The sequence below is a fragment of the Streptopelia decaocto genome, assembly GCF_964273445.1.
Source record: "Streptopelia decaocto genome assembly, chromosome: 5".
Classification (NCBI taxonomy): Eukaryota; Metazoa; Chordata; class Aves; order Columbiformes; family Columbidae; genus Streptopelia; species Streptopelia decaocto.
Window position 1 is genome coordinate 21,446,640 of NC_138659.1, and position 24,340 is coordinate 21,470,979.

Sequence of the window (24,340 nt, forward strand, 5' to 3'; positions counted from 1 at the left end):
TACTCTTAAGAATGCCCCATCTACTGCAGCTTACTGCTTGTCTATTTGATTTATAGATCACTCAAGCCACCTCCAGAAGCTTCTTTGTTGAATCAGCTAATTTGTTTTTTTTGTTCTGTTCAGCCAAGAATTCCCTTCAACCTACTCTCTGCATGCTTAAGAAATCCCATTGTGCTTGCTAAAATATTTTTTTCTGCTTGCTATTGGCTTACCAATCAATACACAGCTGTATATAGAAAATATAGAAAAACAATATTAATAAGTCAGATTTGTAATAGCAGAACTTGAAAAATAACTCAGTTTAAGTGGATGTGCTCTCTGCCCAAGTATTTTTGCAAAGCTTAAGAAACTTTTCTTTCACAGTAATTTTTCATTAAACTGCTGACCTTTTTCATGTAGAAGATGTATAAATCCTTTCCCAGTACCCAAACCCAAGTCCCAGTGATCTCCAGGAGTCTAACTCTTCAGGAGGGAACTCCTTGTGCATTTTCCCCTGCTCCATAACATCACCTTGTCACAGTATTTCTTTGCTGAATACATGTACACTTTGTGTAACAATACTGGAAAAACAACAGCAACTGTTTCTGTTAGAATGACTAAGCAAACTAAAAAAGGAAAAAGGCTGTAGGATCAGACCACAGGGTTTGATTGAGTTGATTGCTGTAGATAAGGACATCCATAAAACTAATGATAACAAGAGCAAGATAACATAGAAATCTCAAATTTTCAGTTTGTGTGTCTGCAGAAAGCAATTAAGGTTAATTTTGTTTGGTTTATCCTTAGTAGTTTTAAGTAGAGTATTACACATGTATCTGCTGTATACATGTACAGGAATGCATAGGCTTGCATAGCTAATGTCACATGTTTTTGCCTAAGAAAATCATACCTTACCTTTTAACAGAAAGCCATCCAAGCATATGCCAAAAAAAAAAAAAAAATTAATACCAAGTACACTGAAGACAAAAGTTTTAGTTTACTAAAAACCTTTCATACTCATTTTAGCTCTTTCATTCCTGAAGCTGAATATTACTTAGCTGTCCAAGAGACTGCTTTGGGGAGCAGGATGGTGGTTCTTGCAGTAAGGAGGGGAAGTAGGATAGAAAAGAAGGAAAGTTGAGGACTGGAGGACTAGACTGTAGCCAGTACATATGAAAGGCAACACTCCAAGGGAGGCTGCAGTAAGAAGTTGAAAGTACCTCTACATCAGGTAAAAGACAAGGTACCAATTGAAACATGGACAGCAGGAATAAGTGGAAAATTTGGGTGAAACAGGAATGATGCAGCGTGTAAGAAACACAGGGGCAGGAAGCTGGGATTCAAGAGAAGAATGACTTAACTAGGATGTTGGATGTAGAGAACTAGGCATAGTCCAAGAAAGGAACTCTACGTTATTTTACGCTGAGGAGGAACATCAGAGGCAGACTATCAGAATGTGAATGGCAGACCCTCATGAAGGAGTTTGCTGACAGTTCAAAGAGGTTATGAGGAAGAGAAGCTGTAGGGGGACTAAAAACGGTGAGCAGATTAATCCAGGATGAAGGCATCCCTGGAGAGAAACTGATTAGAGCAAAGAGATGAAGAATCGCAGAGCACCACATCTCATATCACTGGTGTCATATAAGTGTGAGGTATCTATTTGCTTCCCAATAGGAGTGAATGTCAGCCAAAAAATAAAACTGTCATTTCTACTCTGCTGAGTTTATTTCAGGTACCAGACATGTGAATGTTAAATAATCTGTCTTCTGTAGCTACTGTTAAAATGAAATTTAATTACAAAAAAGCAAATGTAATTTCCTGAGAAGAGCCAATTTCTTTCACATATTTTATATACAACATATATTTATAATGTATATAATATATATACTAGCTTTCCTCTATAAAACTGCTCAGATTTTTTGGAAACTTCATGCTTTATTTTATAACCAGAAGCAATGAGGAAAGGTCATTTGTTCACAGAGACAGCAGAATGAGAAAAAAAGCCACAAACTCCCTTATGGAACATATTTGTGTGTTACGGAGGTTTCAGAAACAACCTTACACCTGTTTTGGAAGAGAAAATACAAACTGACAGATAGTGCAGTAAGATCACAAGGATTTCTTCCTTTGCCTAGCACCTCTTAGTTGACTCAGATTTAGTATCACAGTATAATCAAGGTGTGTCCTGGAATAATATTCACTTAAGGGCAAGTTCTCCAGGCTGGGCCCAAGGGATCCTCTTCCATTGCTTTGCCTTCCACAGGAGGCAGCCATGCTCTGGAAGTGACCTTGGGTCTAATGAATGAGGCTTATGGAACTCAGAAGCAGTTGGCGCTTTATCAGAGGAGCAAAAGCATAGCGTAATTGGGGAGTTGTGGCTTCCTGCTTCAAGTCTCTTGCTTCAAACCAACATTCCTAATATATTTTGACAGATGATTTCTTAGCAAAACTACACATCATGTACCAAGTAGAACAGAATAAAGTCTTGCACTGTAAGACTAGAATGCATGGCTCTGCTGTGGGACCAGGTAGAATAAATAAAGTTTTTCAGTTTGCTACTTTTTGACTTGGCACACTAAAAACTAATCAGGAAAAATTATTTTAGTAAGCTGGCATAGTCCCTTTCAGCATATCAGCAATAAATTTTAAAAGTCAGCCTCCATTTTTTTTTGGTGACAACTTTGGGAACAGTCATGTAAGCTAGTGCTATTTGTAAATATGTATGAGTTGAGATGTGTGTGGACATACATTTAAGTACACATGTACATGTGTACAGTTGTACACATACATACACAACACACTAACTCAAATGATGTCAAGAATGTTGTATTTAGTCCCTGGCAACTCTGGAAAACTTATTCTATTTGGAAGCTTGTACTGTTGTACTGGCTTGCAATATTGTCATAGTGTAAGAACTGCCAAATATGAATGTTGGACTGAAAGTTAAAAAGACCTCTAGACTATTAATTAATTCCATGTTTTATGCAACATAGTAAACAATGTTTCTTACAGTTGTGTATGCACAGTTTCAGGGGTCAGATGCAGACATATTTTATATAAGTAGTTTTTCCTTTTGCTTACTGTATTCCTGCACAGGCAGTATTGATTTTGGGAAATCCTCTCCATTGTCTGTGCATGTGCATTGTTGCTACCAGTACTCGTGGCAGTGGAATGAGGCTTTATACTTGTAACCAGACATTATCTACGGAGTTAGTGTATTTTATAATTGAAGTTCATATCTTTTGTAATTGAAGCAAACTTTTCAATCCAATGTCATGGCAGCTAGAGTAAAACTTTACTTGTTTGGTTGCCTTTATACTAGGGACCACAAGGGCCTCAGGGACCTGTTGGATTCCCAGGACCAAAGGGACCTCCAGTAAGTATCTTTATACTTAAGTGTGTGCAAAAAAATTGAATGTTATTTTTCATACAATGTTTCTGAAATGATTAGTTGAAGATTTACTTATAGGAGGGTTTATGTATAAATTACAAACATGCTTATTGAGCTTTAAGGCTGAGAGAAGAGCTCACATATTCAAAATGGTCATTGCTGCAGCTCATATGACATTCAGCATAATATACTAAACTACAAATTTTGTAGTATGTTGATGCCAATGTCCAAGTGATAGACTGAGTTTAGGCAAAATATTACTTTACTGGTGTATGTATTCTTTTAACAATTAATTCGTTAAGGAAAAAATTAAGAGGAAGGAGACATTAATTAGTAGCAGAAATGTATAGAAGTAATAGCACATTTGAGCTGCAGCCTGAACTAGTTGTACTGCTCTTCCAGTGTCTGTCTTCTCATGTGGAGCAAGTACAAATGCATCAAACCACCACTTTTTTCACTCATGCATTTGTTATTTTTATTTCCAATGTCAAAAACTGAAATTTCATCAAATACACCAAATACATATACAATACATCAAATACAAATGCTTCATTTTGTGTTAACTGAGTCATTAAGCAAAGAAAAATAGAAGGGAAGTGTTGGGACTTTCCATTTCTGAATTTACAGAAATCCATTTTGAACATGCATGCATTTGACAACCTAACAGTTCGTCTCCAAGCAATTGCTAACACAGATCAGGGAGGACACAATGAAAACATATTATTAAAATCATAGTTATCTGATACAGAAACACTTAAGCTGTACTGAAGACAAGTCTAGAAAAAATCAAACAGATCAGAGATTCTTACAGCTAATTGCACCATTTCTTTTCAGAATTAAGGATGGTAAGAAATGTTTTGATTGATGTATGGTATAATTTCAGGGGCCACCTGGAAAAGACGGCTTGCCTGGGCACCCTGGACAGCGGGGTGAGACTGTAAGTAAATGCATTTTACTGTGTTAGTGGTGTAAACTTCCAAAGGTCATGATTTTATAATCAAAACTAAAGAAACAGAGATAACAGAGAAAAGAGGGAAAGGCTGATACTAAGAGGTAATATAACTAGTTTTCTTATGGCTGGTAGGTTAGGCATGAGTTTCCATGCTGTAAGAATGAGGTTATTCTTTGCTATGTTCCATTACTAACACCACAATGAGCTTAAACAGTCAATAGAAGTAAAATAAATTAACACTCAGATCTCAGTTTTAAGAATTTAAGATTTGTCAGGCAATTACTGTTTGGTTCTTTTCTTACTGAATGCTATGTAACATAAATAATAACATAATAAAAAGTTCTATTAAAGGAAAAAGCCAACACCTTTGGAAAGTAGGATCAGGAATTATTCAAACAAATAGCGTATGTAATCCCCCTAAGAATCACAATGAGTAAATTCTGGTAGCAAAATGAAAAAAAAAAAAAAATTAACAATTTTAATGGAATTATTTTTAAAAACTCTCTACTTCTGTAGTGCAGAAGCCTTACTCATATCCCACTGAAATAAAGTAAAATTCTTACTCAGATTTTTCAGAGCTAGAGAAAGCCATAAATGAATTTAGAGGTAAATTTTCTCAGCATGTAGAATGTGGTTTGGGTTCCAGCTTCACTGGAAATCTATTAGTGACTGCTGAGTCACTTCCATTGCTGGAAGGGGGAGCACAGAGGTTGGAATAACACATCATTCTGAAAAACTCTATTTTCTGTATTTTCTTCTGCTAGTACTGTAGCATTGTAATGCTTTTCAATGATAGTGGCTTCTTTGTGTGTGAGAGAAATGTTACAAATACTTTGTTCTTTTTCTTTGCCATGATTCGAAGACTAGTCCTGTATACCATAAGAATGAATTTGAATCATTCTTTAGAATGCAGGAAGCTCAAAATTGTTCCTTAGTCTGATAAGAAAAGCACAGTTACTATTTCCCCTTTATTTATTTGAACATAAGCCAGTTATGTACCATTACAGTGAAGAATACTAAGAGTGCCCTGGGCTAGAGTATGGTGATCTTTCCCTTCTGTCCAGCCCTGGTGAGGCTGACAGTTTTGTGTCCAGTTCTGGGTTCATCAGTACAAGAGAGAGAGCTACTGGAGAGAGACCAGCAAAAGAGCCACTAAGATGATTAAGGGGCCAGAGCATCTCTAGTGTGAGTAAACACTTACAGAGCTGGGACTGTTTAGCCTAGAGAAGAGAAGACAGCTCAAATCTCACCAAAGTATATAAATACCTGAAGATAGAGTATAAAGAAGATGGAGCCAGGCTCTTTTCACTTGTGCCCAGTGACAGGACAAGAAGCAATGGGCATAAACTGAAACACAGGAGGCTCCATCTGAACATCAGGAATCAGTTTTTCACTGAAGGTGACGAAGCACTGGAATGGATTATCCAGAGAGGTTGCAGTGTCTCCATCCTTGGAGATATTCAAAAGCCATCTGGACATATTCTGGGGCATCCAGGTCTCTGTGGCCCTGCTTCCACGGGGCAGTTGGACCAAATGACCTCCAGAGGTCCCTTCCAACCTCAAACATTCTATGATTTCTTGATTTCACTCATGACTAGAAATGAAAGATGCAAAATACAATGAAACTATGGACTCTGCTACTGTGTGATGTTTGGAGCAGGTCCCTCTGGGTTCAATCAAGACTATGGTTCTGTAATTTTGTATATCCTTCAGCTTTAGCAGGGTTAGACGCATATAAAACTGTAGTAACCTAGGAGCAAATGCAGCTTTTCATTAGCATTGTTTTCTGCCCCGTGTATAGGTATAGTTGGGCCAGAACAATTTTAAAAATATTTCCCCTCCCCATGTTTTCTCACTTTTATGTTTTTGTAGAAAAACAATTTTTTTAAAAAAACAAAAAGCAGACTTGTTGACTTTTTTTTTTTTTTTGGTGAACATTTCCATTTCAGATTTTTAAAATATGTATAAATCAAAAAACCTTCATTGTGCTTGCTGGTAAATCAGGGTCTTAAGAATTCTGTCTCTTATTTAGGCGTATATCTCATTAAAGTTCCGTGGTGCATGTGGGCATTACAGTAATTAGGGAATTAGGCTAAGAGACATACTCAAGCTTAACAAATTAGAGAGCCAGATTCCCAGATTGCACTCTGCAGCTTGCTTATGGAATAATAAGCATATGTTGACAGCAACTGAGGTAGGTATTAGTGGAGAAAAGGCTACAGCTTTTTTCCCCAGTAAGGCATATGCACTTTGAAGAACTGCCATTGTTTACTGAAATTCTAGACATAGGAATGATAAATAATTTTGAATATCAATGTAGGAATAAATTAGATACTGAAAACAAATATTAAGCTAGTTCCTCCTTAGAAGTATCAATTTCACTGATATCAATCTCAGATTGGCAGGAGGCATCAGCTTCAGAGATTGTTAGATTACGTGGAGTTACGCAAGAATTCAGTGTTTCATGGCTGTGAAAGGATAAAATAGAACTATACTAGCTGTTTCATCTATTAGAATTAATCAAGGACCTTCTTCTTACTACAATAAACTCAGTTTTATTTATTTTTTTGTTTGTCCTTTGCTATTTTTTTCTGTCTCACGGAAAATAACAGAAAAAATTGAGGCTAATTAGGTACTTAAAAACACACACGAGACTTTAGTGTAAATTTTTGAATGTTGAACATTTTAGATGAACCCATGGGATGTTCAGGTCACCTTGATTATTTGCTGCTGAAATCTCCTTTGCTTATGACTTTTACAAGTCTGAATCTGTAGGAATAGATAAGCTGGTGACATAAGAGAGAAAGCAGAGTAGTAAAACCATCATTAGCATCAAAAATAGTTGAATATATTGCAAAGTATCAACACATATCTGAGAATAGCAGGTCTTCCCAAGGTACTTTCAGGAAATGGGTAATATTCAACAAGCCTTTGTCTTTCCTTACTATAGGCTTCAGAAGAAGCTTTGACTATGTAAAGGAAGGGATACAAGAATTATTCCATCTATAGCAGTTCTGATTTTCAGCAATTAGAGCAAAGGGGAACTTTTGTATTTGTTTTTAATCTGGATCATTTCAGAGGTCTGAGACAGAGTACCTAAACAGTTATGGGCCACACTGAATCATGATAACATCTGGCTGGTAGCAAGAAGAGAATCAGATTGAGGAAGGTAAAAAAAGCTTAGTCCAGATCTGATGGAATGGGGCAACTGCCAGTGAGACTGTGCTCAGAGGAATGCTGAGCAGGGCCCAACATTCATAGTAAATACGGGCCAGATGACACCCTTGTTTTCACACAGGTGGGCAGAGTAGGAGGCAGATACAGGCTCTTGGACAGTAGATACTGTGTGAAACCCCAGATGTGATACAGCAGTGAATGCACTCTCCTAACTTTATGCAGCAACAAACTTCCAATGTTTGAAATAAATAACTTATCACGTATGAAATATACACTAAACAATGCTACTATAAAGTGAGATGTCATCCAGCTTATTGACTAATTTTGGATGGAAGTGTGGAGCCACTGATTATGAAAATTCTGTAAAATTTGCCAGTGTTCTGAAAAACTGCCCCCAAAACGTTTGCTTAATATTCTCTGCTTCCCAGTTTTTGTCATCATATCAATTTCTCATTTCCTTCATTCTTTTTGTGGCACTCATGCTGCTTTTTTACCATCTTTATATAAAATTCATCTTCCCTGGATCTTTCTTTTCATTTTCTTTCTGTCTAACCTCCCCTTTAATACCCCTCCAACTTAATCCACCATCTGTGTATTTCTTTAAAAAGCATTTGTATGCCTGGCTTTATGATTCATAATGTATATATGTAAAAATGTAGTTTCAGCTGTCTTTTAGCTGCATCAGTTATGCATTCAGACTCACCTAATCAAGTTCATCTAGAGATATCTGTAAAATTGACTGGATTTTTTACTGCTGCACCACCTGAAAGAGACTTGAACTGATTGAGATAAGACTGATTAATCAGTATTTCACTTCTAAGTATACACAGGAAAAAATAATTTCTTGTCTTTATTTCCTGAAGAGAAGGAATGTCTGACATGGAATTTCTCTTTCTACTCTTCAGCACAGATATGAATTTTGCTCTTCTATGTCTTCTCCTGGGTAACATAGTATTCTATAATTATTTCACAGGGTTTTCAAGGAAAAACTGGTCCTCCTGGTCCTGGTGGTGTCGTTGGGCCTCAGGTACATAATTTAATTTCATAATTAACTTCATAAGACCAATGTTTAATGGATATATTATGGCTAAGGCAACTGCTTTTGTTGTATTGGAAGGACCATATTGATGGTTATGTTAACTTTTGTAACAAATTTTGCATAACAATTTTAGAAAGGTGTACTTAGTAATCATCAGTGATTCCACAAAATATGCAAATGTTTGGGTTACCTTTCCACTTCCTTTTTTGTGTGTTTTCTGCATGTGATCATGAAGTTGGTGGTTTACAGAAGTCAGAAAGGCAGAGTTCTCTACAATGAAACAGTTTTGAAAGAAGCATACAACATGGGACTTTCTTGTCAGAGGCCAAATTTCAGTCACTTTTAGATTATGGAGAGATTTGCTAACAAAGTTTTGTTTGATCTGATCTTCAATATTTGCAATAAAATGAAGCATTTGGATTGCATGAACTTTTTTAGGTAATTCTCTCAGTGAAATTTTTCTGCTAGTGAATCCAAAGATGTATCTTTCAACTCTCCTACCTTCCCATTCATAATATTCAGAAAAACAACAGTACAAACAGTGTTTCAAGACAAGCACAGTACATGGATTCCCCTTCCGTGTTCTTTTTGTAACCTCTTTCCATACATGGATATACGCGGTGTTTTAAAGCTTCATTGCTTAAGGAGCAAGGTCAGCATTTCACTCTTTGGAAGCTGTACAGACATGTCTGCAGGCAGAATGCAACGCAACATTTATTTTATAGGACAATGATATTTTCTAAGTCAACTTTGCCTAGAGGGAAGGTGAGGAATGTATGCTAACCAATGGTAATATTGTTTTGTAACAGATACTCGTAGCAGCTGGATATTAAGAATTTGCTCCTCCCTACTCCACCAGCCCCCAAGACAATAAATACCTTGAGGTGACTGTTTTGCTTTTGTGCTTAGGGTCCTACTGGTGAGACTGGCCCAATTGGTGAAAGAGGTCATCCAGGTCCTCCTGGTCCACCAGGTGAACAAGGCCTCCCAGGTGCTGCAGGAAAAGAAGGTGCTAAGGTATGATGTGGCTTTGGGGAGCACATTGGAAAGTACAGATAAATTACTGGTAGTCTCACCTTTCAAATCATCATACAGAACATGCGAAGTAAAATCAGAACATACAATATAAAATCATGATTGGCACATTTCACCCAGAAGGATTCTGAAGACCGAAAGACTGCAGTTTAAGAGTTGTGTCCGCTTCCGTTGAAATAATTAGAATGCTCTTGAGCCAATCATTAGTATTTGTAATAAATAATTTGTAATAAAAATTTTAAAACCAGTTTATATATACTACCATTCACTATGGAGATACATAGTAATGACATTTTCACACCAAGGTGGAAAATTGTACATTGGCATTTAAAATAGGATGTGTAGTACTGGCTACAAGGCAGAATTTCACTGACCAAATTTAACTCTTTGCTTACTTTTTAGCCACCATTGGGGCATAAGAAAAATATTGCTTATCTGGTACTACTTATCTGAAGACTATTCAGTCTTCAATTTTAAATAGGCACTGTAAATTTGTAATGAATGTATCTTTAAATGTTTCTGTGTCTCACTGTATTTTTCACTATTTGTATTCTATAACTAATACTGTATTTTGTCAAAGTTTGTTATAAATTCAACCATATTGATAGACTATTATACTGAAAATCTTAACAGAATTAGTGGGTGAGTAGGTAGGGGCATAATTGGTTTTGGTCATTTCTATAACTAGGACCTGGTATTTCATTTTCATCACTCATTTAATGACTAACATAAATATTCTGAACATTTTTTTAAATCAATATGTAATATGTTTCTAAGGGTGACCCAGGCCCCCAAGGCATTCCTGGGAAAGATGGACCAGCCGGTCTTCGTGGTTTCCCTGGAGAGAGAGGCCTTCCAGGTGCTCAGGTATGATATAAGCACTAGAACAATTGATTTGATGTTTGGAAATACTAGAAACAATGCACTAATTCTTATTTCATGGAACCTTCTACTGTGCTTATAAATGAATGCAATAGGAGAACAGACATCGACCATTCAACATTGTTAAATATCATTGGCTATATAAGCAAAAAGGAATTTATTCAATTTTTGGGGTTTGGATTTTTACATTCTTCCTGTTACATGTGTTGCAAAAACAACTCTTGAACTTTTTTCTCATTTTTTAGGGTCCAGCTGGTCTGAAAGGAGGGGAAGGCCCACAGGGCCCACCTGGCCCAGTTGTAAGTAATCATAGTAATTTTATGGAAAAGTAAACAGTATTACATAGTAACCTTTTTGATTCTTTTCATGCTGTGATGTTTTCATCAACACAGTGTGTAAACCAGCAGACAGATGTATGTCATTTGAAGTGATCAATAATTATTGTCTACTGATTATCCATACTAATAAACATTCAAGGAATGTGAAGGTTTTGAATATCTGAAGGCTTCTGCTCTCAGTAGGTATGAGACTCACTTGTTGGTCAATACTTGCCACTTACACAAGTTATGGTTGAGATGAAAAAGCTGTAAGATAGTGGGAAATCTATGGATAGTGGACTTGTGCTGTTGTAGTGGGTTGCCCCTGGCAGGATGCCAGGTGTCCACCAAAGCCGCTCTATGACTCCCTGTCTTCAACTGGACGCAGGGAGAAAAAAAAAAATGACAAAAGGCTTGTGGGTCAAGATAAGGACAGGGAGATCACTCACCAATTACTGTTATGGGTAAAACAGACTTGGGGAAATTAATTTAATTTACTACCAATCAAATCAGAGTAGGATTATGAGAAATAAAAACCAAATCTTAAAACATCTTCCCCCAACCCCTCCCTTCTTCCTGCACTCAACTTCACTCCTGTTTTCTCTACCTTCTCCCCCCCAGCAGCACAGAGGGACAGGGAATGGGGTTTGCACTCAGTCCATCACGTGTTGGCTCTTCCACTCTTTTCTCCTCACACTCTTCTCCTGCTCCAGAGTGGGGCCCCACTCACAGAGACAATCCTTCAGAAACTTCTCCAACATGGCTCCTTGCAGTTCTTCAGGAACTGCTCCAGTGTGGATCATTTCCACAGGGTGCAGTCTTTCAGGAACAGACTGCTCCAGCCTGGGTCCCCCATGGGGCCAAATGTCCTGACAGCAAACTTCTCTAGCATGGGCTCCTCCCTCCACGGGGTCACAGGTGTCCTGCCTTTAAGCTTCTATTCTTTAAATCAAGAACTTGCATTTGTGATTTACAATTCTTCTTAACACCATGCGGTTTTTTACATTTTCAAAAGGCACCAAAACAAGGTAGCTGGGAATGGAATGGAATGGAATGGAATGGAATGGAATGGAATGGAATGGAATGGAATGGAATGGAATGGAATGGAATGGAAGCTAGTAGAGAGAGTCAAAAGGGGTACCATCCCACCCATCTGAAGAACCTGAATTGGTAGAAGATGAATAAAAGTCAAGAAAGCATAGACCAGAATAGTCTCTTCAATCTGGAGGTCATGTCTTGATCTTTTGTTAAAGGAGGCCCTAAGACTGGACTAAACGCTCAAGCAGATAGTTGAGGTGCAGTGAACCAGAACTCGTCTGCGCATGCACAAACCAGACAGCAGAAGCATACCTGACATATAGCATACCCCACTTTCTCAGACAGGATGCCCACACAGTACCTGTGCCACTAATGTCATAGTTTCTCATAAGTACGCATCATGTAAGCTTGTAAGGTGAAGGCACATAGCTTGTTTATGGTGGCTGTCTGTTCAGAGCCTTTTTTGAGGTGAATGTCTCAGTCATCCCCATTTACCATCCTTTGGTTTAAACCATGGAGCTCTCCTGGAGCCAACAAACAGTATTCCTTTCATGTGAATCTAAATTGGAAGATAAATTTAGGAAGTGCTTCTAATACCCACCAGCTAATGGGAGTTCAATGCCTGACTAGAATTATCATGAAGTACAGCCCAGAAATACACAGAGTATGGGTGTCAGGAGCACAGGACCGACTGTTTCTTCACTTTATAAATCCATTTCTGTTGGGGCCACACTTCCTGCTAAGGTAAACATGGTCATAGAAAGAATAACTTAGGAATCTCAGAATTTTTTGCATATTGTTTTTCCGATCATCGAGGAATAGATAGAGTAGTAGTAGGATTTCTGAGCAGAATGGAAAAAGAGTGTAAAGGCTAAACAATTTTTACTTTTTTTTTTAGAATATACTTTGAGTTCACTGCAGTGCAAGCAGGACGCTTGAGGCAAAAACAGCACCAAGCTGCCCTGAGAGTATTCTGGAAGTCCTCAGTGGGATTTTTTTTCTATTTCAACTTTAATTACTAATTTGTTGTCTTGAAAGTTCTTTTCAGTGAAAAAATATGCATAGTTGCCCTTAATACTGGTTTTCTGTGCATCTACAAGGGCCACAATTAAACCACAATAGCTTGTGCTTTTTTCACAGTATGAGTGTGACCATGAGTATCACGTAGTCCTAAAATATTCTTCCATGTATTTTTAGCCAACAGAGGATACTCACAGAAGTGTAATTATAATAGAGTCTTCATTTGCCATTTACAATAGGAAGAGAATTCATGCCACTGGATAATTTTCCTGCAATTTCTCTCCAATACCAATTGCTTCTAACGAGCAGATATAGTCAATTATAAGCTTTATTTGGCTAGTGCAAACATCTGCAAGCATACCAAACAAATGACCGCTCCAAATACTGTACATGCCAATTACTGTGCTTAGAGTGATTTGGACAAACGAAAGAGATGCATGAATGCATTCCAGAGCAAGGTTTTTTCCTGGGTTGTTGTTGTTGTAGTGGATTTTTCATTTTGTAGTTGTGATTTTTTTTTTTTTTTAACAGTTCTCTTTTATCTGTTATCTTTGTTTTCTGTTTGTTTTCTTCCCTTCTCATACTACAGTTTGGAATGCTGAATGCTGATGAGAGAAAGCTCTTTGGAATGTCAAGCAGTCATTTTTCATTAGCTCATTCACTAATAGGATGCCCAAACTGGACTGAGAATAAGCTAGCTGTAGGCTACCCAATTATCAATAATGAACTATCTAGAGCTGTCTTCTTCTATATGATAACATTTTCCAGTCATGGGGCTCTTCACTAGTTGAGCATTTTGTTAACCATCAGTAAAATTAGTACTACTATATAATGTATATTATAGCTACAATTATTTATCTCTTCACAGAAAGTGAGATAAAAACAAGGTTACTAGTGGGTTTATAGTCTGGATAAGTGAAATACATGACAAAGCATGACACTTCCATTCTGTAGAAAAGTTTTTCAAAACCACCACAGATTAATAAAAAGTTTCCAGGATGTGAGTACCACTGCAAGACCACAGGTTAACAAGGAGTTTAGCAATATAAGGGGATTGTTTCATAGTGGGAAAGAGTAACTAAAAAAATAATAAACATAGAAAGAGAGAACAGACTTAAGAAGCTTCCTAAAATGCTGTCTATAATTTAATGTGGTCTGCTTTGATCAGAGGCCATTCTCACAAAAAAATGAGAGGATCCTTGAAAACAGGAGATGTACCTCATGTTCATAACTCATGTGAAATTTAAATCTAATAAATAAAAATGATGCAAAGATAAACATGAAAAGTTGGCTGTGTAAAAAGAGCTACTAGAAATTATGGCCACTGTTAGTGTCTCCCGTTTGATATAGGAAAGACCTATGAGTTATTTTTATTTTTGTCCTTTCTATTCTTGCATCCTACTGATGAAATGACTTTAAGTTGTTTAGCTTGTGAGAGCTGCCAAGATCAGAGACCATGGTAGTATGGCCTGCGGGGTAATTGACTTTTCTTGCTGAATTCACTGAAGACTTAGGAACTTAAATAACAGAAGTAGGACTAAAACTTAGGCATCAACCCAGACTTTAAAAAAAAATCAACCAACCAACAACAATAAAAACCACAAAAGCCAAACAGCAAATCCTAGAAGGATAAAGTAATCTATGATTCCTGCACAAATACCTCTTTTGAACACACATTCAAAATTAGGTCTTCCTGACATAATTTCTAAAAATATTTGGAGCAATCATTCAGCATTCTCTTCTGCCACAGTTACCTGGATGGAAAAGTATCTTATGATGGAATAGTATCAGTTATGGCAACGGGGTCAGTCCAGGAAAAGTATGTCATGAATAAAAGCAAAACATTGGGCCCTCATAGGTGAAAGCACCCTAACATTCCATTGTTCCAAGAGCCAGCAAATTTCATCTTACTCAAACATGGAAAAAAAAAAACTGGATATTGAGAGCTTCAGGCTACACCACCTATTACTTATCCATTCTATGATGTATCACCCCAATTCCAATATATTAGTTGGAAAAGTGAAATTATCAGTAACTTTAAAGTGTTACAAACTGTCTTGTAGGTGTCAAACTGAAAAGCTGGGGAAATATTATTATACAGCAAACAAACCTTTCACAGAGCTCTATTGATGCAAAATTTGTAAATTATTTAAAAGACAGAAAACAAGACGCGGCAAAAATGAGAAAATACAGACATTTAGAGGGAGAGGACAGCTCCCTTTGCTTCTCAGTTTCCAGCAAGTCCACAAAGTAACTGTTAACTGTGGTGCTGATAGTGGAATAGTTTCTCCCATTAGACTTGAAAGCATAAGACTAGCTCATATGTAGAATACAGTGGAACAGAATGCTCTGTTGTCTTTGTTCCCATGCTGCCCTATCTACAGGACACGGGAAGGATGTGCAGCATCTTGAATCCTCAGGACTGGAAAAGCTGAATTTCTTGTCAGAGTTCTCAGCCTGTGATGGTGCAAAAAAGCACAAAGAAGCTCCACCATTCTCCACGCGCTGCCTGTACCCAGGAGAGCACCATGCATCTGTCTCCCTGCACAGGCTGACTCTGGTTGGGAGACATGGAGAAGCAGTTTAGATGGCAGCTAACTTCTGTATCAAAACACAGGATGTTTTCCCCTGTCATATCATCAATCCATTTCACAAATATAGAGGAATACTTGGTCAGAATCTGCCTGTGTGATCAAGGAGATATCAGGAATTTGAATGTAAATGTATTTTGCTCCCTGTCATTTGATTGCTGTGAGGTACCTCCAAACAAGTGTCCATTTCTTTGCTGAGTTACACAGGACTTTTGTTACAGACCACTCTTCGGAAATAAACCCAGCTTGCAGAAAGGATTTAAATCAGTACTCCACATTGTGGCCTTTGACTAAATGATAAACAAATACGGATAGACCAAAATATAACATTTTTATTTGAAATTCCATTTATTTAAGTAGAAGTTCTAATCTATACTGTTATCTGTTCCCTTGTATCCTTTCAGGTTTTTAGTACCAGTTTAGTTTTTTAGTACCAGAACACCTTGTTTCCTTTCCTTTTTCCTCTTCAGCACTACTTAAAAGTGGATGCCATCTGTATTTTTAGAAAGTGCAATAAATAAACAGGAAAAATTAATCCACCCTAGGTACCTTTCTGGATTTGGATCACTGCAGATTTTTACATACCTAGTAATTCTCTCTATTTTTTCTAGTTAGCTCAAGCCAGCAGAAACCATAAAGGCACAGCTCAAATTATGAAAGGTTATGGAGCTTGGCTCTGTGGCAGATTGACATATTTAAAAGAAAGGTTGTCTTTTTATGGAACAGCCATAAGCCTTACACTGCTTCAAAGGAAAGAACTCATAGGGAAGGTAGAAACTAAATTTTCAGTTTTGAATGCTTTGGTAGTTTCAGATAGAACAAAAACCTTATTTAGACAATTAAAGAAATACAGGAATGACAATGACAGGACTTATTTAAAGTGAGGTTTATTGATGTTTGGGTAAAAATTATTGTTCTCTGTAAAAATATACTATAGAATATGCAATTCCAGAGTTTTTTTCACATACAGCACCCACCTTTTCCTCTTTAATTTGTAATATTAGATTCTTAACTTTTTCTGTGATTATCTAAAGATAATACGTCCAAGCCTCCTCTGTATGACACATCAAATTAGTTATTAGACTTCAATAGATTTTTACACAGATGAATTGAAATGCAGAAGCATACTGATCATCACGGCAATGTACAGCACAAAACTTGACTAAAAATTTGGGTTGTGTTGTGGGTTAGTTTTGCGGTTTAGCATGTTGAATATTCTTTCATCAGAGTAGTACTATGTTAATGTATTTTGGAAACGCAGAGGGAAAAAAGTTCCTGAAAACAGGCTGAAGCACAATCTCATTATGATGAACAAATACAGGAAGGAGTATTTGTGAAAAAGATAGTATTGAAGAAGAACTGTTGGGTATGAACTTCAGCTTAGTTCTTTTCACTTTTTTCTTTACTTACACGTATGCTGAATGTGTCACCTTCTACTAGCTGGAATCTCACTTAACAACAGGTATCTTCTCTGTTGACCCAGGTCAGGAAAACCACCAACAGCTATCAGAGCAATAGCAGAATTCTCTAATACTTCTTAATTTCTTTCCAGGGTTCACCAGGGGAACGTGGATCAGCAGGCACTGCTGGCCCAATTGGTCTACCAGGTCGTCCTGGACCTCAGGGTCCTCCAGGCCCCGCAGGGGAGAAGGGTGCTCCTGTAAGTAATCACAGAGTCACATAAAAACATCACAGCATAGATTTGTCATTCCAGAATGATACTTTTTCCCACTCTCCTCTTTGTCTATTAAACTTATCCTCAGAATCCCTGACCTACTCCTTTTATATTTAAAATTAGGTGAATAGTTAAACATTCATTGCTGTATCCTCTAATGCCCAAGAAGGGTTAAACCTGTTATTATCACAGCAGGGAGTGAATATAATAAAAAAGTTTGTCAAATCAGTCTTTTGTTAAAACTTTGTACTCAGCCACTCTGCATTAGAGTACAAGTTTATTTGTCATCAGCTTCCATTACTAGTTAGTATAATTTTCTGATACATTCTTCCCTTTATAGTTTCCTTTCAGTTGATTTTGGGTTTGGGGTTGTTTGTTTTTTGATTTTATATTGGTAATGTGACTCCCTATACTGAAATCTTCATTAATCTCCTGTGGTAATGTGGATCACTTCCTTTTTTTCAAAACCAGGGTGAAAAAGGTCCTCAAGGTCCAGCTGGACGTGATGGAGTACAGGGTCCTGTAGGACTTCCTGGTCCTGCTGGTCCTAGTGGTTCTCCTGGAGAAGATGGTGACAAGGTGAATCATTGTAATCGGTATTAGTGCATCTGTGAGAAGATCTGTCAGGACAGTTCTCTGGTTGTAGCTTTCTTCACAATAAATACAGTGACGAAGAAACTCTTACCTCTACCTCCCCCAAACTCCCTGCAAATAACTAAAAAACCCTCTATAAGGAGATGTCTGAGGGACAGATGCCATTGGGATTTGTGTTCAAGAACTAGTAGACTAACATTTATCCTGGCAAAGAAACAAGGATGAAAGCGTAGCAAAATAAATCAAGGCAGATGGTGCCAAAATTTATTTTTGCCTATTTTAGAAACCTGGTTTGCTGAATGAGTAAGATAAAATGTTCTCAGTAATGTAGAGTGATTTGAAACCACTGTTGATAGGTTGAGGGTGTCAAAATATGCTTGCAGCAGAGGTATCCTGTTCACTTCTAGCAGAATTTAGGACATGGTGCATCTTGCATGTTTGCATGATCCAGCACTGTTCTGTTAGCACAGGGTAAAGGTAAATACTTTGAGGTTTGTTTTTATGATGCTTGAGTGTTATTTATGCCACAGAAAGTATTTCCTTTGATTTAATTTAATTGCCTTCTATTACTGTGTAAAGAAAACATTTTTTTTCTGACATGGTTTCCTGGTGATTTGAATAATTTTGAAATGTTGTACATTACAATGAGGAACAGTTATTCAGTCAAATACAGTTAGATGAGTCTGTAAATCAGGGTGCTTTCATTATAAATTCATATTGAAGTCAACATGAGAAACATAATTTCCTTTATATAGAGCTCAGTTACACTATACTTCAAAGTCAGGTCTTTGCAGTATAGCAATCAATATCTAGATTTAGATGACATACTATTGATCAATTCAGAATTGTCCCCTTTAGTCGTTCACACCTGAAGCCACAGCATAAAAAACAGAATAATCGTGTCAAAAAGGGAACACTTAAAGGTACTGTGATATTGACTTAAGCTAACTGTGAAGGAGACCATATTAAACAAGAAGTTTAACTTTTAGCTTCCAATTACAGGGTGAAATTGGTGAACCAGGACAAAAAGGTAGTAAAGGCGACAAGGGAGAAAACGTGAGTAGCAAAATCCTTTGTCTGTTACATTGGTTATAAAGTATTCATGCATGAAGTATGCAGGTAGCCTGGCTACATCAATGAACAGAAGCAAAGACACAGTTCTTCAAAATAACGTTGAGTTTTAATGCAACACTAGAGCTTTGTACTTACAGAGCCATGCATATATTTAGTATTTCTCATATTCCTTGAGCTTACAGAATCCGTAAAATACAGACAGGTGAACTACATTGCTAAGCACCCTTCCTATATCATTTTAATTCGCACATTCTACATTTGAACTGGGAGAGAACAAGAATATACATACATTCTCTTACTGTGTTTAAGTTGACTGACTGCATTGTGTGAACATACCCAGCTTTAGCTTCTTAGCCATAATGATTAAGAAGATGAAGTCTCAGCAAGGAAATCTACTAATATAGTTTTAACATTTTTGAAGAATATCTAATTCTTGGAGAGCACGCTTAACTGATTCCAATATTTCAGGACAGCAAGGACCTCAGATGAAATATATGAGTTTTCAAATATTATCACTAGTGACCTTAGGCCTATTCAGGCTTCTACTGATTTAATTTGAAATGTTTTTGTCTTTAAAATTATTTCTAATGTTCAAGCACTTCCTCTTTTGGTTGAGGCTAGAAATATAAAACCAAGCTTTTTCCACTGTAAAATTTGAAGCTAGAAAGAATAAAACTAGCATGTTTTTCTGTTTTGTTTTGTTTGCTTTCCCAAAAATTCAGAAAATATTTATTTTCACTTGTGTTCCATTTCAAGATAAATTGGCATTTTATTTGAATAAATTTGCTTAAGAAAAAAATGAAGAAGTAATTGCAGAAAGATTATTATTACTATTACTATTACTATTACTATTACTATTACTATTACTATTACTATGACTATGACTATGACTATGACTATGACTATGACTATGACTATGACTATGACTATTACTATTACTATTATTATATTTTGTCAATATTCACAGTTAGCAAAGCTCAGAACCCAACATAGGGGTATTTATAACTAAGCATATTTACTATCTTGAAAAGACTGTGTGCTTATTATGATTAACGACTTATACAGCATCATAAAAGTAGATTGCTTCTAAAAATTGCACCAAATTTATGGCTTACACATAATCAGATGATGTTTTATAGGAGGATGCATAAAATTCAAGCAAATCACAGTTTTATGATAATTTCTTAGAAAAAAACGGGGCAACAAAATGTGATCTCTTTTGTTTTTAAATATAACATTTTCAGTTATTTATGTGAGAAAACCATATATTTTTTACAATCTTACTTCATTATATAAAATCACAAGTGCTGTAATAAACTATTTGTAATGCCCTGTTAACACAAGGAATGTGATATTATACATATGAATGAGAGCATACTTCTGTTACAAACTCCAGTTTTCCAAGAAATATACATGTAACCAAGTTGTAAACAAATTCTGCTTCATACTAAAATTACTTCTGCATAATCTGAGCTGAACGATTTGGTTAACTTGGTAAAATTAATGTATCGAATTAAAACATTTTTAAAAGTCAGTTTAAAAATGATGGACTTGTTGCCAGTTAACGGAAAATCAATCTTAATCTATTTGCTGTGGTAGTTGTAAACCAGCTGTGGGATACAGAGATAGATGCAGCTCCTTTTTGTCCACCTAAAGAGGTTCATGACAGTGCAGGCCCTGTATACACAGAAAAATCTGGTATTCAAAAGAAAAGGCAGAAGAAGCATATGAAGCAGGTCGTAGTTAAGTTCCACGTTGGGCTTTGCATGTGATCACGTACATATCCTTGTTTTCCCCTTTGACGTGCCTCTTCATTAGAGATGCTTCTGCATCAGAGAAATTCAGAAAAAACACTTGCTGCACTGTTTTATTTCAGATCATTTTAGCACAGCTAGTTATGCTGAGCATTAGACTGTGACCACAGTTCCCACAGTGAGTACTAATGTATTTGGGCATGTTCCAGCAGACCTGCTTTACAAATGAAGTGTCTGCAGCATAATCATTTGAGAACATATCCTGTACTCTCAGTCTCAAGGTTTAAGGCATTTGGGAATATAGTATGTTTTCCCTGAAATACAGGGTTCAGTGTTCAGGCCTGCTTTGTTGAAGTGAATGCTGTCCCATTTGAAGTTACATGCACTGAATTCTATTTGCCCTCAATTGAAGTCATTCATCCCTGACAATTTCAGAATGTGTTTGTTTCAAATCTGCTTTCCTTTCAACATGCTGACAGATGCATACTGCAGCAGGGAGGAATGGCCTTGTTGGTCACCTCTGAAAGATTCTGAAGAGGAAGTAAGTACCTAGTTCTGATAGCACAGGACATATAGAACAGATATTCACAATATCTAGACACCCACAAAAGCCTCAGTGGGCATTTAGTGCCTAATCACAACAAGGACCCCAAGGAAAGAAGAATTGATCCCTCTTTCCTGTTTAAGAAGAGCCAAAAACATCTTCAGTTCCCCATTGAAACTAAAAGGATTTATGTTTGGGGGTCCAGCTATACTGTGCCTAAGAAAAAATACTATGTTGGCATATCCTAGCTAGGGACAGGACTATTTTATTGTTGGTGTACATCTTCTCTTGAGCTTCAAAATCTCCACGGCTACCATACCTCCTTTATGAACTGAAGATCCTCTCCTGATGATTCTGGTCAGTCTCTCTCCATTTGCTCTCCAGAGCAGAGTCTGGCCATGTGTCCAAATAACTTCTCATTGATTAATTGCAAAGTACCTTCCAACCATACTTTATATAAAAATGAGTATTTAAATGAGATGAAAAATGTGTAGATCTCATTCTGGGCTCTATAAAATGAAGGAGCAGGTAGAAGCATCAGTGTAGAAGAACGGATTTAAAAAAAAAAATTCATAAATTCATGCATGCTAATCCCCTTTCTCATGGTAACTGTCCCAGCCAACAGGAATATTCCTAGCAGCCCTTTCATTTAGATATGTCACCATAGAGGCTAAGAAGCTCTGTTTCACCTATTGCCATTAGGTATGTGATTAAAAGAAAATTATGAAAGACAAGAAATAAATAGCTTGACACTTCAAACTCCCTAGAAAATAAGTTATTCTAAAATATACATAGAACCCAAAGAAAGAAATAGACTACAAGACTTAAGAAGTCCCTTTTCCTTATCTCCCTATAAAGGGAAGAATAATGTAATTTTAGCCCTTGCAAGGTCTTAAAATCCAAGCATTATTCTGCACTAAATATGAATTCCCAGCCTGGAAACTGCAGACAACTTCTTTGCCATCTGAAATAGCAGACCAGAATTCAGGCATTGCCAGGTGTAAGGTTTTATGCTTTCTTAGCTTCACTCTTTATCAGCCTAGTCTCTCTAGCTGGTGCAAAAACCAGAGTCAAACTACAACATAATTTTAACCCCATCATAAACTAGTATCTTGCATTCCCATCCTCTGTTAGATATCTCCATTACATGACTGACTTGTTTCTGCAATAAGCTTAGCAAGTTATTATTCTGTAAGGAGACTGAAAAAATTAAGAAGTTCCTTTCAGAGACATGTATTTTGCCATTCTGTTGAAAAGACACTTAATATCAAAGAGAATGTGACTCAAAAAGAACTTAGAGTTTTTCAGGTCTCCTGAAGGTCAAAATAAGCTTTGTGCTGTTGCAAAAACCATTTGCAATTTCATAAAAGCTAATCCAAATGATAACTGTTCTGTTTAAAGACAGATTGTTAGGTGATGCTTAATGGTTGGGTTTTTCTGCACAAATCTCACTGAAAGGTCTGATAATTTTAATTGTGAAAAAAATAGTTTTCATTTTGATTCATGTTTGCATGGGAATCTATTTAAAACTTTACAAATGTGCTTTCAATAAATGCTGGTATTGTATATGATAGATGTGCAAATCTGAGTTTTTGAGAGATAAATAATGATTGTACTGAATGGAAAAGACTTGTGAATAATGCTACATTCTCTATAGAGAAATGTAGAAATGCTTAACAGACTTTGATCACACGAATAGGGTTGTCTCTGTATTTGCCTTTAATCTTATTCCGGATGCCATAATCACTAACTTTTCCTCTTGGATGTTTGTTTGTTGCAGGGTCCTCCAGGTCCACCAGGTCTCCAGGGGCCTGTTGGTGCCCCTGGTATAGCTGTAAGTAGCTGATTCAGAGCAAACCCCAATCTTGCCATAACTCATTTGATACTCAGAAGTTCTTTGAACTGCATGCTCCTTACTCAGGAATGTATTTCAAATCACTGTTAACAGTTTTATCATTGTTTCCTACATGCAGTTGTTTACTGTAAACAAGCCTGCATAGGTGTTATTTTGTTGAGAATTTACAGCAGGGCAATAATTTGAAGGAATTTTTGGAAATGAATCAGTGTAAATGGTGAATGGGGCCTATCCTTTCAGTGAACTTCTTTGATGATTTGTATGACGGTCAGTGGTAAAATCAGCTCGGTACCAGATGCATTTAAAAGAGAGTATCTCTTTAAAATCCACCTGATACCAGCTAGAATGTATATGCAGATGTGAAAGAGAAGAGGTATTCAGGGAAGAATTTTGTGAGACATGCAGTATTATTTGACCTGCATTAAGTCAGGTCATATTGCTGGGATTCTATTTGTATAACAGATTGCATTCAATCAAGGTGGTGTACATGCCTTTGTAAAGACATTAGCAGTGATTCTGAGCCCTCTTGTAATTGTTTTCCAATCATTTCCATGGAGCTTCTTCTATTGTTATCAGACAAGTGATATTTTTGCTTTTCACTGTTTCCAAACAGGGAGGTGATGGGGAGCCAGGCCCAAGAGGTCAGCAAGGGATGTTTGGGCAAAAAGGTGATGAAGGTCCTCGAGGCTTCCCTGGCCCTCCAGGGCCTATTGGCTTACAGGTAAATTCCTTTATTATTTTACCCTCTACCTCTAAGAAACACAACGTCTGTGTCAGAAACTGAATGAGTATTGTCTTCTATTAAAGAAATTCTATTAAAGAAATGATAGCATCTGTTAGTAAGAACTGAAAGATCCCATATTCATAGAGTTCATGCATAAGTTGCAGATTTAATGCTGAAGGAGATTGGTAGGATGCTCTGAAACTGAACTCCTGGCTACCATAGGCTTTAGAATTTCATTCAATAATTCATTCATTTATATAGTGCAGCAATTTCTGTTTTAACAAGAGCACTTGTTTTTACTGGAGATACACATTTTAAAGTAAAGATTTAACCTGGAAGTGTATTTAATATGTCCTAGTCATTAACCATATTTTCACAATAGGTTTTGGCAACACAGTGTGTTTCTCGGTGATACCACCACCACTATTTGTGTTCTGAAAGATTAGCAGAACTCCATGATGCTTATACACTGCTGCCATCACTGGCAGGTTCCTCTCATTTCATGTTTCTTAAAATTGTTATTTTTTGAGTCAAAAAAACACAAAGCAAGCATACAGTAAAATGTCAGCTTCTCACTGCTGCACCCAGAGAATTACAGTTGAAAAATCCTGCTTTTTCAAAAATATAATTTGCATAAACATAACAAAACAAAGAACAAGATGTTTAAGACCCTTGATTCATTTCCATGTAATTAACATCAGA

The 24,340-nt window shown here is 36.8% G+C and overlaps 1 protein-coding gene across 5 annotated transcripts in view; it reads left to right on the forward strand.

Moving 5' to 3' along the window:
- The window catches only part of COL11A1 (collagen type XI alpha 1 chain), a 148,088-nt gene that overhangs the window by 88,603 nt on the left and 35,145 nt on the right, over nucleotides 1-24,340 (forward strand). For all 5 annotated transcript variants that reach the window (XM_082053671.1, XM_082053672.1, XM_082053673.1 and 2 more), the window contains 11 exons: nucleotides 3,299-3,352; nucleotides 4,251-4,304; nucleotides 8,470-8,523; nucleotides 9,445-9,552; nucleotides 10,348-10,437; nucleotides 10,698-10,751; nucleotides 16,971-17,078; nucleotides 17,565-17,672; nucleotides 18,690-18,743; nucleotides 22,840-22,893; nucleotides 23,528-23,635. In XM_082053671.1, coding sequence (XP_081909797.1) covers nucleotides 3,299-3,352; nucleotides 4,251-4,304; nucleotides 8,470-8,523; nucleotides 9,445-9,552; nucleotides 10,348-10,437; nucleotides 10,698-10,751; nucleotides 16,971-17,078; nucleotides 17,565-17,672; nucleotides 18,690-18,743; nucleotides 22,840-22,893; nucleotides 23,528-23,635 — 846 coding nt within the window. The remainder of the gene's footprint in view (nucleotides 1-3,298; nucleotides 3,353-4,250; nucleotides 4,305-8,469; nucleotides 8,524-9,444; nucleotides 9,553-10,347; nucleotides 10,438-10,697; nucleotides 10,752-16,970; nucleotides 17,079-17,564; nucleotides 17,673-18,689; nucleotides 18,744-22,839; nucleotides 22,894-23,527; nucleotides 23,636-24,340) is intronic.